The sequence below is a fragment of the Pan troglodytes genome, chromosome 1 (assembly GCF_028858775.2).
Source record: "Pan troglodytes isolate AG18354 chromosome 1, NHGRI_mPanTro3-v2.0_pri, whole genome shotgun sequence".
NCBI classification, from domain to species: Eukaryota; Metazoa; Chordata; class Mammalia; order Primates; family Hominidae; genus Pan; species Pan troglodytes.
In genome coordinates this window covers 215,186,670-215,202,833 of record NC_072398.2, presented here as the reverse complement: position 1 = coordinate 215,202,833, position 16,164 = coordinate 215,186,670, and the positions used below count along the sequence as shown (strand labels likewise).

General features: G+C 54.5%; 2 protein-coding genes across 4 annotated transcripts; one reads left to right on the top strand and one right to left on the bottom strand.

The window, feature by feature from the left end:
• The first annotated feature begins 1,903 nt into the window (after window positions 1-1,903).
• On the top strand, window positions 1,904-4,349 carry SRARP (steroid receptor associated and regulated protein). The gene is made up of 2 exons (XM_001151710.6): window positions 1,904-2,053; window positions 3,591-4,349. Exons 1-2 carry the CDS (start codon window positions 1,972-1,974, stop codon window positions 4,016-4,018), a joined length of 510 nt encoding a protein of 169 aa, XP_001151710.1. The 5' UTR covers window positions 1,904-1,971; the 3' UTR covers window positions 4,019-4,349.
• Window positions 4,350-11,701: 7,352 nt separating this feature from the next.
• On the bottom strand, window positions 11,702-15,732 carry HSPB7 (heat shock protein family B (small) member 7). 3 transcript variants are annotated; one of them, XM_009449005.5, is made up of 3 exons: window positions 15,434-15,732; window positions 14,743-14,888; window positions 11,702-13,431 (listed from the first exon to the last, which is right to left on the bottom strand). In XM_009449005.5, exons 1-3 carry the CDS (start codon window positions 15,630-15,632, stop codon window positions 13,252-13,254), a joined length of 525 nt encoding a protein of 174 aa, XP_009447280.2. In that variant the 5' UTR covers window positions 15,633-15,732; the 3' UTR covers window positions 11,702-13,251. The 3 variants fall into 3 exon arrangements, with proteins under 3 accessions (XP_009447280.2, XP_009447270.2, XP_001152022.3); XM_009448995.5 differs by having other exon boundaries at window positions 14,743-14,891; window positions 15,434-15,731; XM_001152022.8 differs by having other exon boundaries at window positions 14,743-14,876; window positions 15,434-15,730.
• Between the last annotated feature and the right edge of the window lie 432 nt (window positions 15,733-16,164).

Here is a 16,164-nt window from a genome sequence, read left to right as displayed (position 1 = left end):
GCAACATCCACCTCCCAGGTTCAAGCGATTCTCCTTCCTCAGCCTCCTGAGTAGCTGGGATTACAGGCGTGTGCCGCCACGCCCAGCTAATTTTTGTATTCTTAGTAGAGACGGGGTTTTGCCATGTTGGCCAGGCTGGTCTCGAACTCCTGACCTCAGGTGATCCACCTTCCTCGGCCTCCCAAAGTGCTAGGATTACAGGCGTGAGCCACCACGCCCGGCGAGGTTCTCCGATTTTAAGGACTCATGTGATTAGATTGAACTCACCCACGTAATCCAGAATAATCTCCTTTTCTCAAAATTCAAACTCTTAATCACATCTGCAAAGTCCCTTTTGCCAAATAAGGTAATATATTCACAGGCTTTGGGGATTAAGGCATGGACATCTTTGGTGGCCAACTTGGCTACCAGGCATAGGTACCTCTTATTTCTGGAAGTGATACTGTTTCTATTTAATATAGCAATACCAAATTTCCTTTTAAAGTGCATTTCTTTCATCTGGGCCAGTAGCAGATATAAAATAAAATAGGTTAGGTGCGGAGGCTCACGCCTGTAATCCCAGCACTTTGAGAGGCTGAGGCAAGCAGATCACTTGAGGTCAGGAGTTTGAGACCAGCCTGGCCAACATGATGAAACCTTATCTCTACTCAAAAAAAAAAAAAAAAAAAAAAAAAAAAAAAATTAGCCAGGTGTGGTGGCACATGCCTGTAGTTCCAGCTACTTAGGTGGTTTACACAGGAGAATCACTGGAACCCAGGAGGCAGAGGTTGCAGTGAGCTGAGATCACACCACTGTGCTTCAGCCTGGGCAACAGAGCAAGACTCCATCTCAAAATATAATAATAATAATAAAATTAAAATAAAGTGCACTTCTGGCCAGGCGCGGTGGCTCACACCTGTAATCCCAGCACTTTGGGAGGCCAAGGCAAGCAGATCACCTGAGGTCAGGAGTTCAAGACCAGCCTGACCAACACGGAGAAACCCTGTGTTTATTAAAAATACAAAATTAGCCGGGTGTGGTGGTGCATGCCTGTAATCCCAGCTACTCGGGAGGTTGAGGCAGGAGAATCACTTGAACCTGGGAGGTGGAGGTTTCGGTGAGCTGAGATTGTGCCATTGCACTCCAGCCTGGGCAAGAAGAGCGAAACTCAGTCTCAAAATAAATAAACAAATAAATAAATAAAGTGCACTTCTCTCTCTCTCTTTCTTTCTTTCTTTCTTTTTTCTTTTGAGATGGAATCTCGCTCTGTCGCCCAGGCTGGAGTGCAGTGGCGCAAACTCGGTTCACTGCAAGCTCCACCTCCCGTGTTCACGCCATTCTCCTGCCTCAACCTCCGGAGTAGCTGGGAGTACAGGTGCCCGCCACCTCGCCCAGCTAATTTTTTGTATTTTTAGTAGAGACGGGGTTTCACCGTGTTAGCCAGGATGATCTTGATCTTCTGACCTTGTGATCCACCCGCCTTGGCCTCCCAAAGTGCTGGGATTACAGGCGTGAGCCACCGCGCCCGGCCAAGTGCACTTCTTTTTCAGTAAAAACAGTTGGCTGACTTCAAGGACATGTGAATTAAGTAGCATTACGTATAGTTCCTAGACAGGGGAAAAAGCCAAACTGGTGGAACCACTGGATAATGACTGAGGTTTGGGAAACTGAGGCTGGATGAGAAGGTTCCAGAGGCCTACCCTAAATCAGGAAGCAGCTGCACTTGGTAGAAATAGTGTCTGTTTGGTCTGTTTGGTAGGAGGCCTGCCTCCCATTGAGCCAACAATAATCCTGTTGACATAACCCTGTTGATCAAAGCAATCCCCTGACTGCTCTGGGCCAGTTCCTTTGGCTCCTGGTGGAATGCACTCAGAGAATCCGGATCCGGTCAGTATAAAAGGTCTGGTCCCGCAGTGGGGGAGCCACATCCTGGAAGAGTGGCCTAGGACAGCTCCTCTCTTGCCAGAGCTAGGCAGGCGCCGGAGTAGCCACATGGCCCCGTCAGAAGACCCCAGGGACTGGAGAGCCAACCTCAAAGGCACCATCCGTGAGACAGGCCTGGAGACCAGCTCCGGTAAGAGGCGGCAAAGGGACCCCAGTCCCACAGAAACACCAGCTGGGGGCCAGGTGCGGTGCCTCATGCCTGTAATCCCAGCACTTTGGGAGGCTGAAGCAGGCAGATCATGAGGTCAGGAATTCGAGACCAGCTTGGCCAACATAGTGAAACCCCATATCTGCTAAAAATACAAAAAATTAGCTGGGTGTGGTGGCGGGTGCCTATAATCCCAGCTACTCAGGAGGCTGAGGCAGGAGAATCGCTTGAACCCAGGAGGCGGAGGTTGCAGTGAGCTGAGATCGCACCACTGCACTCCAGCCTGAGCAACAGTGTGAGACTCCATCTCAAAAAAAAAAAAAAAAAAAAAAAAAAAAAGAATGACCAGCTGGGGGTGGGTGGGGGTCTGATGGCAAACATGCTACTCCCTTGGGTTGCTGGGATTCTCCAGCCAAGGGCGGGCTCGTTTTATTTCCTGTGCTAGCCAACCTACTAGAACATAAGCTTCCTTCTGAGCCCACGTTGTGTTTCACAGCACGTAGCTAAGAGAATGGATGTGTATGTTATTTGGGTAACTCAAAAAGTTACCTTTTTAAGAGCACAGGCTTTGGATTCAGATACAATTGCTCAGACACCTGCTTCATTGATAAGTCTATTGGCTGGTTTGTCCATCCCTCTACCCTGTGCTGGGCTCTGAGCGGGGGGATTGCCAGGGCAAATGCCACCAGGTACTGATGGGATTCTCTGAGGCTGTGGACAAGATTATGTAGGGAGGGGGAGAGTAGCAAGATGCTCCCTGAGACCCACCAACACTTGTGCAGGCTGAGCCTCAGTTTCCTCACCTGGAAAGATGGCCAGGGCTTTCCTCTCTGGGGTTGAGGACTGTGCTTTTCATAATATGGTCCGTGGACCAGCAGAATTGGCATCCCTCGGGGACTTGTTAGAAATGCGAGTCTCAGGCCCCACCCCAGCCCCACTGCACTAGACTCTGCATTTTAACAAGCTCCCCAGGCAGCTCATGGGAACAGCAAAGTTGGGAGGCAATGACATGTTGGACTCTGTGTTCCTGGAAGGCAGATGGATGGATGGTAAGTGGAGACTTGAACTCAGGTCTCTCTGATGCTGAAATCCATACACTTAAACCCTGACTGTCCTCCTCTGTTGGTGTATCAACCAACTCAGTTGAACCCTATCGAATGAATAAACAAATGAATTCAGGAAACCATGTCCTGGTCGGGTGCAGTGGCTCACACCTGCAATTCCAGTACTGATTGGGCTGAGGCAGAAGGATTTCTTGAGTCCAGGAGTTTGAGACCAGCCTGGGCAACATAGGGAAACCTCATCTCTACAAAAAATTTTAAAATTCACCAGGCATGGTGGCATGAGCCTGTAGTCCCAGCTACTTAGGGGGCTGAGATGGGAGGATTGGTTGAGCCCCCTGAGGCTGAGGCTGCAGTGAGCCATGACCTCCAGCCTGGGCGACAGAGCGAGACCCTGTCTCAGGGGAAAAGAAAAGTCCCCTGCTTGTGCTAACTTTTGGTCTTTTCCTCTCTTCTAGGTGGGAAGCTGGCTGGCCATCAGAAGACCGTCCCCACGGCTCATCTGACTTTTGTTATTGACTGCACCCACGGGAAGCAGCTCTCCCTGGCAGCAACCCCATCACCACCCCAAGCCCCCAGTCCCAATCGAGGGCTTGTCACCCCACCAATGAAGACCTACATCGTGTTCTGTGGGGAAAACTGGCCCCATCTGACTCGGGTGACCCCCATGGGTGGGGGATGCCTTGCCCAGGCCAGGGCCACCCTGCCACTCTGCAGAGGGGCTGTGGCCTCAGCTTCCTTCCCGGTCAGCCCGCTCTGCCCCCAGGAGGTTCCCGAGGCTAAGGGGAAACCCGTGAAGGCTGCGCCTGTGAGGTCTTCAACTTGGGGAACAGTCAAGGACTCACTGAAAGCCCTCTCCTCTTGTGTCTGTGGGCAGGCCGATTAGCTGGAAGGGCCGGGCTCTGATGCCCAGAGGCTGCAATTCCCAGGGCCTGGCCCTGCTTCCCCAGCTAAGCAGGAGTCTTTTGTGCTTGAGCCAAGGAAACATCATTAGATCCGCTAAGGGGCATCTGAAACATCCGTCGAGTGGCAGAGGCAGGATAAGTCACCTGCACATGAAGAGACTCATTCATTCATACAGCAAATATTACTGGTACATCTTCCACATGCCAGGCCCTGCAAAGTGCTGGGGAGATACCATGGTTTTCCTGGAGCTGGTATTTTTGGGGTGGAGGGAACCCACCCTGAATAAATAAAGTAACCCAATAAATAAAGAAGATGATTTTGAACAGCGATGAATGCTCTGCAGGAACTGAAACAGGATGCTAGAGGGAGAGTGATTGGGGTGAAGACCTTTCCTGATGCAGTGCTTGGTAAGGGCCTCTCTGCGCAGGCAACAAAGTATGATCTAAAAGATGAGAAGGGGCCAGCCCTGAGAAAATCCACCCTCCCCAGGGCCACCTGCTGTCATCTTACCCCAGGGCAGGCCAGAGCAGTGGTCAGAATGCCCCAGCATGACGGGGAGGGGCAACGGGTTTCTTGCTGCCATCTTGGCTCAGAGGCGAGTGTGTAGGTCACTGCAAAGGCAGGGGATACCACATGGGGAGACTCGAGGGCCATGCCAGTGGGGGCTGGGAGGCTCAGGGAAGTTGGCTCCAGGAGACTCCATCCCAGAAGGCAGCCCAGGTGGGACCTGGGGATCTGAGATGGGAAATAAGGGGACCTGGCTTCTCAAAAGGGAGGGAGGTACTCAAAAATAGAGTATCATATTTGAACGAATGAAAACAAGACATGTTATTTATTGAGCATCTACTGCATACCAGGCTCATGCTGCCCTCTAGGGATAGCAAAAAAAAAAAAAAGGTGGGGGGAGGAGGTTCACCCCTCAGGGCAATCGTGTTCCCTGAGCAGGAGGTGGAGTTACTGGTGTGGGTGTGAGGGTGTGTGTGAGTCTAAGACATGCACAGCACTGTGAGAAACCCTAAAGCAACCTATTTAAGGAAGTCAGTCTCAAAGCTCCCAGATAAAAATCACTGGGTTTTTCTGTATTTATTTTAGAGACAGAGTCTCACTCTATCACCCAGGCTGGAGTGCAGTGGAACAATCACAGCTCACTGCAGCCTCAAACTCCTGGGCTCAAGTGATCCTCCTGCCTCAGCCTCCCGAGTAGCTGAGACTATAGGTGCACCACTATGCCCAGCTTGACTTCTTTGAGTTTTAGTAGAGAAGAGGTCTCACGTGCTGCCCAGGCTGGTCTTGAACTCCTGGCCTCAAGCTATCCTCCCGCTTCAGCTTCCCAAAGTGCTTGGATTATAGGTGTGAGCCACCGTATCTGGTCATTAATTTATTCAATGACTATTTTACTAGGTTCCTACAAATACTAGCTACTAACATTTAACATGTATTGACCATTTACTCTGTGTCAGAGAAACAACATGGGCACTGTATTTGTGACCATTTTATAGATTAGAGAGCTGAGGCACAGAGAGGTTGAAGAATGGACTCAAAGTTCCATAGACTGGTACCACTGAGATTAGAACTCAGGCAAGTCTGGTGCCCATATTCTTGCTTGTAACTGTAAGGTATATACCCTCTCATCCTGGTAGCGTCTCTTCTAGGCAGAGGGGACACACAGAGAATAAATGTAACCCTGTCCTCAAGGAGCTCACAGCCAGGTGGGGGAGGCCAGAAAGAAAGCACACAATTGCCATAGCTTCTGAGAAGTGCAACAGTAAGGGCAACACAGAATGATGCTGGAGGACAACCAGCCCACTCTAGAGAGAGGAGATCAGGGAGGACTTCCTGCAGGAAGTGATGCCGAAAATGAGATCTGACCGGTGACTAAGCTATACAAAAGGGTGGGGTGGGGGAGCAAGTGGGGAGTGCTCTGGGCAGAAGGACCAGTTGTTCAGTCTGGCTAGGGTAATTGTCATTCATTCATTTATTCACCAAGTATTTATTGGGCATCCACTGAATGCCAGGCTTTGGGCTAAACCATGAGATGGAGCAATGAATAAGACAATGAGGCCCAGCCACAAAATAGTTTATCCTCTAGTTGGGGGAGACAGGCAATGCACACACACAAAACAAACAGATCAGAAAGGTGGCAGGAGGCCAGGTGTGGTGGCTCATGCCTGTAATCCCAGCACTTTGGGAGGCCAAGGAGGGGGAGGCGGGGGGAGATCACCTGAGGTCAGGAGTTCGAGACCAGCCTGGCCAACTTGGCGAAAACCCGTCTCTACTAAAAATACAAAAATTAGCTGGGCGTGGTGGTGGGCACCTATAATCCCAGCTACTTGGGAAGCTGAAGTGAGAGAATTGCTTGAACCTAGAAGGCAGAGGTTGCAGTGAGCCGAGATCTCGCCACTGCACTCCGGCCTGGGTGACACAGCAAGAGCAAGACTGTCTCAAAAAAACCAAAAAAAGTAAAAAGAAAAGAAAAGTGGCAGAAGCTGCATCAGGTGAGGCCTGGCAGGCTGCAACAAGACCTTTAGATCTTAGATCTTATTCCCAGATGGCAGCACTGGAAATTGTGAGCAGACAGTGTCATGGCCAGACGTACCTTTGAAAAGGATCCCTCCGGGCCTTCTGACTGCAGGGAGGAGGCACCGGAGGCTGAGTCTTAATCCTGACAAAGGAGAGCAATGGTTTGGACTAGAGAGGAGGACGCAGTACAATCTGGTCGACATATGCCCATTCCACTCTCCTGAAGGCCCCAAGGACAAGGCTGCAGAGGGAGTTTGAGACCCTCAAGGAGAAAGGAGACCTGTGGCTGCACATCTGGCTTTTCACCAGCAGGTGTCGCCCTCTCATCAGACTAGAGGACACTGGGTCCAGGCCTGGACAGGGAAGGTGTGGACCTGCTGGGGCCAGCCAACCAGTGGGTCTGTTTTTCAGAAGCCAGACTCATTCTAACCAATATTCCTTTCATCCGGAATAATGAATGTTTACTTTATGCCAGGCACCCAGCAAAGTGACATTTCAGAATTGAACCCTGGGGGGCCTTGGTGAGAATTCAGAGGAACCAGGCACTTATACCACTTATACTTGCTCCGTAAAGGGAGCTGTCATCATTACTATTGATGTCGTCAGTTACTATAGCTGTCGTCATTACGGGGCAATTGAATATACACCCCACACCGTATCAGTTCACCTGACCCCAGTCATGTGAGGTTGGCATGATTTCTCTTGCCATTTTACAGAGGAAACTGAGGCACAGAGAGGTTGAATACTTTGCCCAAGGTCACTAACTGGAAACTGGTAGAGCCCAAATCCAAATCTCAGGCAATGTGACTGCGCACTGCGCTTGCAGCCACATACTGTGCTGTGAACACACTGGTCACAGCGGTTCAATAAGTGAGTGAAGAATGATCCAGCCTGGCACCCGGCAGCATGTGGGGAGTGTCCGGAGACTGAATGGGTGGTAGGGCCCTCGCTGAGATGGAGCACACAGGCGGAGGAGCCAGTGGGGACATGGGGAGATGACAGGTTCAGGAGGCGGATGTCGTGTGAGGGACTGTGGGACATGCCAGGGGGGATGTGGGCAGGTGGTGACCCATTCCCCATTGGAGCTCTGGTCAGAGGTTGAGGCTGGCAATGGGGCTGCATTGGTATATAGGTTGGTGATGAAGTTGCTCTGGGAAGGTGAGGTGTGAGACCAGGTCATCAGGCCTGTGAGAAACCAACTTACCTGTCCAAACCCAAAGAATGGGCTCAGAGGCACATAGAACAGTGGAAGAGAGACTTTTAATGATGGTCTTACGAGATGGGGTGTCTGGTGGGCAGGCACACCCAGCACAGTTACAACAAGCAATTTATCCCCTAGTGCGCAGGTCCCTCCCCTGGTTCCTCATAGGCTGAGTACTGTAGGATCACAATCTTCCTGGATGTCGCCTATTGGTTGTTGGGTAGGAGCTTTTAGGTGTTTTCTTTGGGAATTTCTTATTGCATTTTGTTGCAGCCCACAATACATTGCAATCACAGCCAGCTTAGGGTTTTCTCAAGTATCTGACTTATGACCTAGGTAGTCAGGCCAGCTGATAAGAATAGACAAAGCAAGCTATTTTGCAGGCTAATAAACTTTCATTCTAGACTCAACTTTTTTGGTTTGGGTGAGGGCAACTAAGCAGGCCCCGACAAGCAGGCGCCGGCTATCAAAGCAGGGGCCTAGTATATTCTGTTCTTCTGTAGTTTGCGGACTCAAACCTATTCAAGCCACTTTGTTTTGGAAATGGACCACTGTATACATTATTTCCTTTAGGCCCAAGGTGACAGAGGTGTGAAAAATTTGGAATATGCAAAAAAGATCACAAAACATATCCAATACCATCTACGCATTGTCTGATTCTCAAGGGGGTGAGCATTTTTCTTTGCCTTTGAGCTATTTTACAACTCTGTCTATTGTAAGTAGCCCGTAGGAATGCAACATACTTCTTGTCTACAGACAAGCACATTCTGTCCTGTCCTGTTCAAGTCCAGTGGACTCTCCTTCCCAACTGTGGAAGAAGCCAGTGTTACCTCTGTGCACATTCATTTCAATATTCCCTGACCTACAGATATCATCTGTTCTTTGCCTCCTTCTTTGAACTGCTTGTAACATCTTACTGGTTCCTTCATTAACCATGAATTAAGTAAAATCATCAGTGAGAATGTAAAATGGTACAGCCACTTTGGGAAACAGTCTGGCAGTTCCTCAAACAAACATGGAGCTTTCAGAGGACCCAGCAATTCTGCTCCTAGATATATACTCAAGAGAAGTGAAAACATTCGTCCATGTGAAAATCTGCACAAATGGCCAGGCGCGCAGTGGCCAGTGTAATCCCAGCACTTTGGGAGGCCAAGGTGGGTGGATCACCTGAGGTCAGGAGTTCCAGACCAGCCTGGCCAACATGGTGAAACCCCGTCTCTACTAAAAATATAAAATTAGCCAGGCATGGTGGTACACGCCTGTAATCCCATCTACTCAGGAGGCTAAGGCAGGAGAATCGCTTGAACCCAGGAGACGGAGGTTGTAGTGAGCCGAGATCGCGCCATTGCACTCCAGCCTGGGTGACAAGAGTGAAACTCTGTCTCAAAAAGAAAAAAAAGAAAATCTGCACAAGTGCACAGAGCAGCACTAGTCACCAAAACCAAAGGGTGGAACCAAACCCAAGCATCCATCAACCGATGAAAAGGTAAGCAAATTGTGGCCTAGCCATGCAACAGAATATGTTTCAGCCTTAAAAAGGAAAAGATTATTGGTCCATGCTACAATATAGATGAATCTCGAAAACATTATGCTAGGTGAAAGATGTCAAATACAAAAGGTCACTTTTTTTTTTCTTTTTCTTTTTTTTTTTTTTTTGAGACAGGTTCTCACTCCATTGCCCAGACTGGAGTGTAGTGGCTCAGACATGGCTCACTGCAGCCTCAACCACCAGTGCTCAAGCAAGTCCTCCAGCCTCAACCCCCAAGTAGCTGGAACTACAGGCATGTGCTACCGTACCCTGTTAATTTTTGTATTTTTTGTGGAGATGCAGTTTTGCCATGTTGTCCAGGCTGATTTCAAATAAATACTTTGTATTTATCGAGCTCAGGCAATCCACCCTCTTCAGCCTCCCAAAGTGCTGGGAATGCAGGAGTGAGCCACCACACCCGGTCATTTTTTATTTTATTTGAGTCAGGGTCTCACTGTGTCACCCAAGATGGAGTGCGGTGGTGCGATCACGGCTCGCTGAAGCCTCCATCTCCTGGACTCCAGCCATCCTCCCACTTCAGCCTCCCGAGTAGCTGAGACCACAGGTGCACGTCACCATACCAGCTAATTTTCGTATTTTGTGTAGAGACGGGTTCTTGCCATGTTGTCCAGGCTGGTCTCTAAATCTTGGGCTCAAGAGATCCTCTCACCTCAGGCTCCTGAGCATGCGCTACTTCCATCTGACTTTGAAGACAGGGTTTGGGAAGGGGCTCTGAACATCTGCCTGGGCTCTTTGTGCTCTGGCTCTGGAGGGCTTCCTGGAGGAGGAGGCCTTTGGCCTGGGCTAGGCCTTCAAAGTGAGGAAACCTTCTAGGTCCTCTCTGCCCCTCCCAGTCTCTGGTACTACCTGACCTGGACTTTCTCACAGGTCTCCAGCCCCAGAGAGCTGCGTCTTTTCAATTTCCCCTACCTGCTGCCCAGGCCCACCCCCAAAGCTACAAGACGCGAGAACCGCCTTTCCCTGTGGGGGCTGCCAGGGTGGGAGGAGGGGAGCTGCCTCAGCCCATTGGTGGTGGCGACTGATCCAGGTTGACCCAGCAGAGGGCCTTCCAGAGCCATAGCAAGGATTCACATCCCAACCGTGCCACTTCCAGACTGGGTGACCTTGGGCCAGTTGCCTGACCTCGCTGATCCTCCGTGTCCTTCTAGGCACACCGTTAATCATAGTACCTGCTTTGCAGGACTCTTGTGGGAATCAGCGGCGCGCCTGGCACACACTAGTTGCTCAATGAATGGGGCGGCTATAATTACTCTTCCGGGTGGGGGCGGGGCGCAGGGCCTGCAGCCAGGCCTATATTTAGCCTGGAAGGGGGTTGGGGGCGCTGGGAGACAAAGCGCCGCGGCCAGTCTGGGCGCCCAGGGGGCGGAGCCGGCGAAAGCCCCGCGGCCGACCCGCCCTCCCCTACCGCAGGGTCACCTTGGCCGGGCTGGCGGCCAAGGGCTCCTTCAGACCCGACGTGCCCCAGCGGCCCAGCGGCCGCTTGGTCCCCTGAGCAGTCCTCATCCTCGCAAACTGCTGTCTGGGGAGGGGGCTGCTGGGGGCTGGGGGTGGTTTTCGGCCCCATTGACCACTTGGGAAGCTGCCCCCTTTCCCAGCACCGGCCGGCCGAGGGAGGGCTCGCTGAGATCGGTACGCCATGGTGAGCCTGACCCCGGCTGGGGGGCGCGGGAGGGGGAGCCAGGCTGGCTCCTCCCCCAACCTCGCGCCAATGAGTGTCGGGGCTGCAAATAGCCCAGTGGAATCAGTGAGTCATGGAGGCTGGAAATACCGCGCCCCCTCTGATCCCCTCCCCTCCTCCTGACCGCAGCCGGTGGAGCTGCACTGGGGAGCAAGCCTGGGGGTGTGCGGGGTGGGGGACCCCTCCGGAGAGCTCCCCTCCCCAGGCTCCCTGAACCAACCCGGACACCCCCCGCCCCCAAGTTCCAGCTGGCTTTGCCTCTGGGGCTGTGTGACCCTGGGCCAGTCACTCAGACTCTCTGGGCCGCAGAATCCCCATTAGGTACAAGAAGGGCTTCAAGAGGGCAGGCGACCCGGTGCAGCCTGCCCACCTTTGCGTCCCTGCGCCTGGGACTGAAACAGTGCTTGGCACAGTGCCCGCCACATAGCAGGACAGTAAATATCTCTGGAAGGAAAGAAATAATAAAAAGGGAAGGGCAGGCAGTTGGATGAGAAGGTGTTGCAAGGGTTTTCCAGAAACAATCCTGGGGTTCCTGCCCAGGGGGGTCTGGGGAGCCCATGGAGGAGGCCGAGGAACACCCACATTTTGTGAGGTCTTCAGCTTTAACTTGAGCTACAACCCCCATCCCCAAATCTCAAAGAAGGTGTGTCTGTTTCTCTCAGGGTTTCCAGCCCTGCCCTAAGTTTGAGAACTCCAGGCAGGCGGCCTCCAGAAGTCTGTGAAACTGTCCTTTATTATGTATACAGGTTCCAGCGTCAGGGCTCTCCCACGGACCCCTCCCCAGTCCTCCCCCAAGGGGCCCAGAGTGGTGGGAGTGAGAGGCCACCCTAAGGCACACTGACCAGAGAGGCATGGAGGGAGGAGGCTGACTTGCCCTGGGGACCCCTGCTAACTGAGACCCACCCTTCCCCTCCACCCTGCTTCTGTATGTGGGAGACGAAACCAAGAGTCACTGGGGGCAGCAGGCATTTCCCAGGGTTAAGGCTGATGGAAGGTCCCTATCCCAGATGGGAGATGGGGGCTTTTCCTATGACTCCCCCCATCCCCCAGCTGGAAGACGTGGGGAGGGGTGCATAGCCTTAGACAGGTAGAATGAGGGGAAATACTCCTCAGTGCCCAGAGGTGGGGAGTTGAGAGCAGCTGTTGACACCCTGGGTTCAGATCTAACCTTCAGTGACAAAGCACGGCACTCAGTGGCTCAGAGATGTTTCCCCGTTAATGAAAATGGAGATTGTAAATCTGATTTGAGAAAGCTCTGAATTTGGCCTCAACCAATGGTAATGCTGAGTATTTGAAGGACAACGATAGGGGTGTGTGTGTCACACACACCGAGCCTATAGATTCATAGATTAAAGAGGGGGATGGATGGAGAGCTGACTGCCCGGAGGGGAAGGTGGCAAGAAGCTGGGGTCCAACTTCGAGGACCCAAAGCCCCATCCATGCCCTGGCTTCCATCTCTGTTAGGTGATCCTGTCTGCATGGGAGCAGCCCCAAGAACACAGGCCTGTGGGAGGGAGAAGGACCAGCCCCACCCCCAACCCCACGTGGCCTTGCCTGGAGGCCCCAGCAGGCGCAGGACGGCAGGAGTTTCATGCAGTTTATCACGAACCAGCTGTATTGGAAAAACCCCATCTATATACAGATGTGGCATGGCTCTGCCCTGGCACAGCCAGCTGGCTGGGGGCACGGGGTGGGCAGGCAGCCTGCTCGCTGGCATGGGGCTTGGAGGCTGGTAGAGGGGAAGTTTACCGTCACGGCTGTCTCCTCTTGGCCTTGCTGAGCCCTCGGGCAATTAGTTCCACTTAGATAGGCACCCTTGCCTGTGACCTTCCCTCTGTCTCTCCCACTCCCCTTGGCCAAGAGGGTTCCAGGTCCCTGGTCCCCTTGCCCTGCAGAGACTTCATAGATCAGAGGGTTTGTCTGTCTGTCTGTCCTGCAGAGCTTGCCCATATGTCCTGCTGGTCCCATTCCCCTGACCCACAGTGGGTTCTTTCGATCTTCCTTCCCTGACCCCAGCCCCTGTACTCTGGATTAAGTGACGGAGGCCAAATCTGAAATCTGGGCATCATGTGTCAGGCCAGGGAGTCCCTGGCCTGCCCTGGATAGAGTGGAGGGCCCTAGTTTGGGAGGATGGTCCACCTGGGGTCTGGGGTGCGTGGGGGCTAGAACCTGGGCTGAGATGTCCTGGAGCTGTTGTAATGGGGTTAGCGAGGCTTTGCTGGCAGGCGTGGGGCGGGGGGACAGGGAAAGGGAAGGGAGAGGCACTCAGATTTTGATCTCCGTCCGGAAGGTCTGCTGGACGTGTTCTGTATGCGGGTGACGCCGTGCCCGGATAGTGAGGCTGCCGTCCTCCCGCAGAGCCGAGGTCACCGACGTCGGGTCCACGTCCTCCGGCAGCTGGCACTTGTGAGCGAAGGTGTTCATGACGGTGCCGTCAGCCGCCAGCTGGGGAAGGGGTGACCTGTCAGGCAGGCTGCCCCGACCCCTGTCCTGCTTGTGACAAGCCAGAGCCCTCTTCTCCCCATTGTAACCCCAGCCAGGCCCCACATGCCGAGGGGCTCTGCCCTCAGGTGCCGAGGGGCTGCCCAGGGTGGCGATGGCCACAGGCCGAAGGCTCTGCAGGGACAGCGCAGGGGTGCTTCGCAGAGCTCCAGTAGCTCCAAGGAACAGGCCAGGGACATGGGGAAGAGGTGGGGCTTGGAGAGAGAGGTGGCTCTGTGGCAGTGGCTCTGAATCTGGGGCTCCTGGGGAACGTGGAGGTGACAGAGGAGAGCCGTGCCTTCCTGGATCCCCGGGCACATTGGGCATCTGCCCGCCAGGGCTGAGCGCCGGCCCCTCCCCCACAACTCAGCCAGCACATAGTGTCCAGGGGAGTTTGGGGCGGCTGAGTCACTGTTGGGGGTGGCAGGGCTGGCACGTGCTGCCTGCGGGTCTTGGTGCCCCCAGTCCATGGCATCCCTGGCAGGGATGCCCAGAAATCCACCCTTGAATGTGGAGGGGAAGAAGCCAGTCCTTGGGGGCTTAGGAGGAGGCTTGGGGCAGGTCCTCTCCTCCTGGCAGCCGTGGCTGTCCCTGGGCAACGCCCCTGTTCAGGCCTGGCCATACCCTCTCCAGGGTGGAGGCCCCAGTGCCTCCTGGAAGTTCGGACTCAGACACGCTAGAGACCCAGTGACCCTGAGACCTGTGGGCGGGCGCTGTGTGTGGTTTGGAGTGTGTGTGAGACCCGAAACTGCAGGGCCCCTGCCCAGCCTCGGGCCTAATTTAGGGGTCCCAAGATGGGGGATGGGTCTCCGGCTGTGGGAGGGAAGAGGGCTTGAGGTGTGTCACATGGAGAAACCCCTCCCCCCACTGCCCAGGTGAGTTCCCCACCTACCCGCATCCGCCCCCTATAGCTACCAGAGGAGCTGTCCTCACTCTGCCATCACCATCTCACACCTGTCACCTCCCACCCTCAAGCCCCACCCCCTCAGGCTCCCTCTGCCCACATCCCTCCATCCCTCTCCCATTCCCCGGAGGCTCCCTCAGCTGCTCAGGCCCTGGAAGAAAGGATCTGGGAACCTCGGTGCAAAGAGAGGCAGTGAGGGGGCCCCATGGCCATGGGTTGCAGGGACAAGGCCTTCAGTTAGCCCTGGGGGAGTTTGGGTGGGGAAGGGACACTGGCCAGGATCTGGGGTCCCAGGATGGTAAGGGGGAGTAGGAGACATTGGAGGCAGGAGCAGAATTTGGGATGCGGTGAGTAGGGGGTCGGGGGCTCACCTTCTCAGCCCGCACCTCGATGTGGTTGTTGGAGGTGGTGACAATGATGTCTTCAGGTGAGAAGTCTCTCACGTCCACCGCAAACTCATAGGCATCTCCGAGGGTCTTGATGTTGCCTGCCCCCCCGGGGCGGGCTGTGGGGTGGGCTGCTGTGAGCGAGGCATGGAGCAGGCCTTGCATGCAGATCCGGGGGTTCTGGCTCCTTCTCTTGGGGCAAGGGGCGGCTCCCCCAGGCCCTACCTCCCCCCCTGCTGTTTCTCCCTAAGCTCCTCCTCATTCCTACAGCCCACCTTTTCTGGGGTGGGGGTGGGGCCTCACCCAGCACAGTGTGTGTGTATATGAGGCTAGGTCTGTAACAACCCCACCCCAGGCCTGGAGCCTGGGGGCTGCCTCCCACCACTCACCCATCCAGCCCTCCAGGGCTCCAGCTGGGATTGGCTGTGGTTACAGAGCATGGGTGGCCATGGAACCATGTCCAACCCCCAGGGCCACAACTGTTCCTTAGAGGCCCACCTGTTTTCATGGCCACATCTGTCCCTGTGGCCACATCTGTCTTGGTGGCCACACATGGCTGCAGGCTGTGCAGCACCTGTTCCAGGCCGACCGGCAGCCACAGCGCCTTCGGTGGCGCCCTGGAGCAGACGTGCCCTCCCTGTGCGCCTCCCCTCCCCTCAGGGCCCGGATCACTTGCCTGGGAAGGCCAGGGGCTCCGAGTGGGGCCGCATGAAGCTGCCAAAGTCATCGGAAAACATGCTCAGGGCCTTCTCCATGGGCGGGTCCTGGGCCGGGAGGGCACGGGAGGCCGAGGAGGAGGTGGAAGAGGAGGAGGAAGAGGAGGAGGAATGGAAACTTCTCTCCGCTCGGAAGGTGGAAGAGGTTCTGTGGCTCATCCACGGACGGCGCCGGGCCCTGCCCAGGCGGGCGAGGGCTGGACAGGAGAGGGTGTGGGCGCAGGCCTCTGGGCGAGCGTGCCAGGCTCCGACTGCGGCCGCTTTATAAGGCCGACTGTCCCTGGGCTTGGGGCCAGCCCCTTGTCTACTAGCTAAATTTAGGCCTCTCCATGGCCCAGAGGGGGCTGGAAATCTTCTCCCGTGCGCCGGCCCTGCTGACAGCCCGACACGCAGGCCGAGAGGGCTGAGCTCACAGCCTGACATTCCAGGCCGATCACAGCAGCCCCAGGGGCCTCCTCACCACTGCACAGGGCTGGATCCTGTCTCCTTGCCACTCGGACCTCGGTGCCTGCCCCAGAACCTTGCAAGTTTGGGGTTTATTGTGTGTTTTGTTTCCCCTGTCAGCCTGGGGGCTCCTGAGGACTGTGCCTCCCCTCCAGACTCTGGTTCTCCTGCACGGCTGTACCTCCTCCATCAGTGTGCAGGCTCCTTGGGGACAGGGTAGGTGGAAGCACCACCGCTCTGTGACGTC

Coding starts and splice junctions, on each gene's coding strand:
- HSPB7 (XM_009448995.5), bottom strand. CDS start 15,632: ATGAGCCACAGAACCTCTTCCACCTTCCGAGCGGAGAGAAGTTTCCAT. Junction 14,892..15,433: donor GGAGCCCCTGGCCTTCCCAG/GCAAGTGATCCG, acceptor CCTCGCTCACAG/CAGCCCACCCCACAGCCCGC. Junction 13,432..14,742: donor TCGAGGTGCGGGCTGAGAAG/GTGAGCCCCCGA, acceptor CCCCTTCCCCAG/CTGGCGGCTGACGGCACCGT.
- SRARP (XM_001151710.6), top strand. CDS start 1,972: ATGGCCCCGTCAGAAGACCCCAGGGACTGGAGAGCCAACCTCAAAGGC. Junction 2,054..3,590: donor AGGCCTGGAGACCAGCTCCG/GTAAGAGGCGGC, acceptor CCTCTCTTCTAG/GTGGGAAGCTGGCTGGCCAT.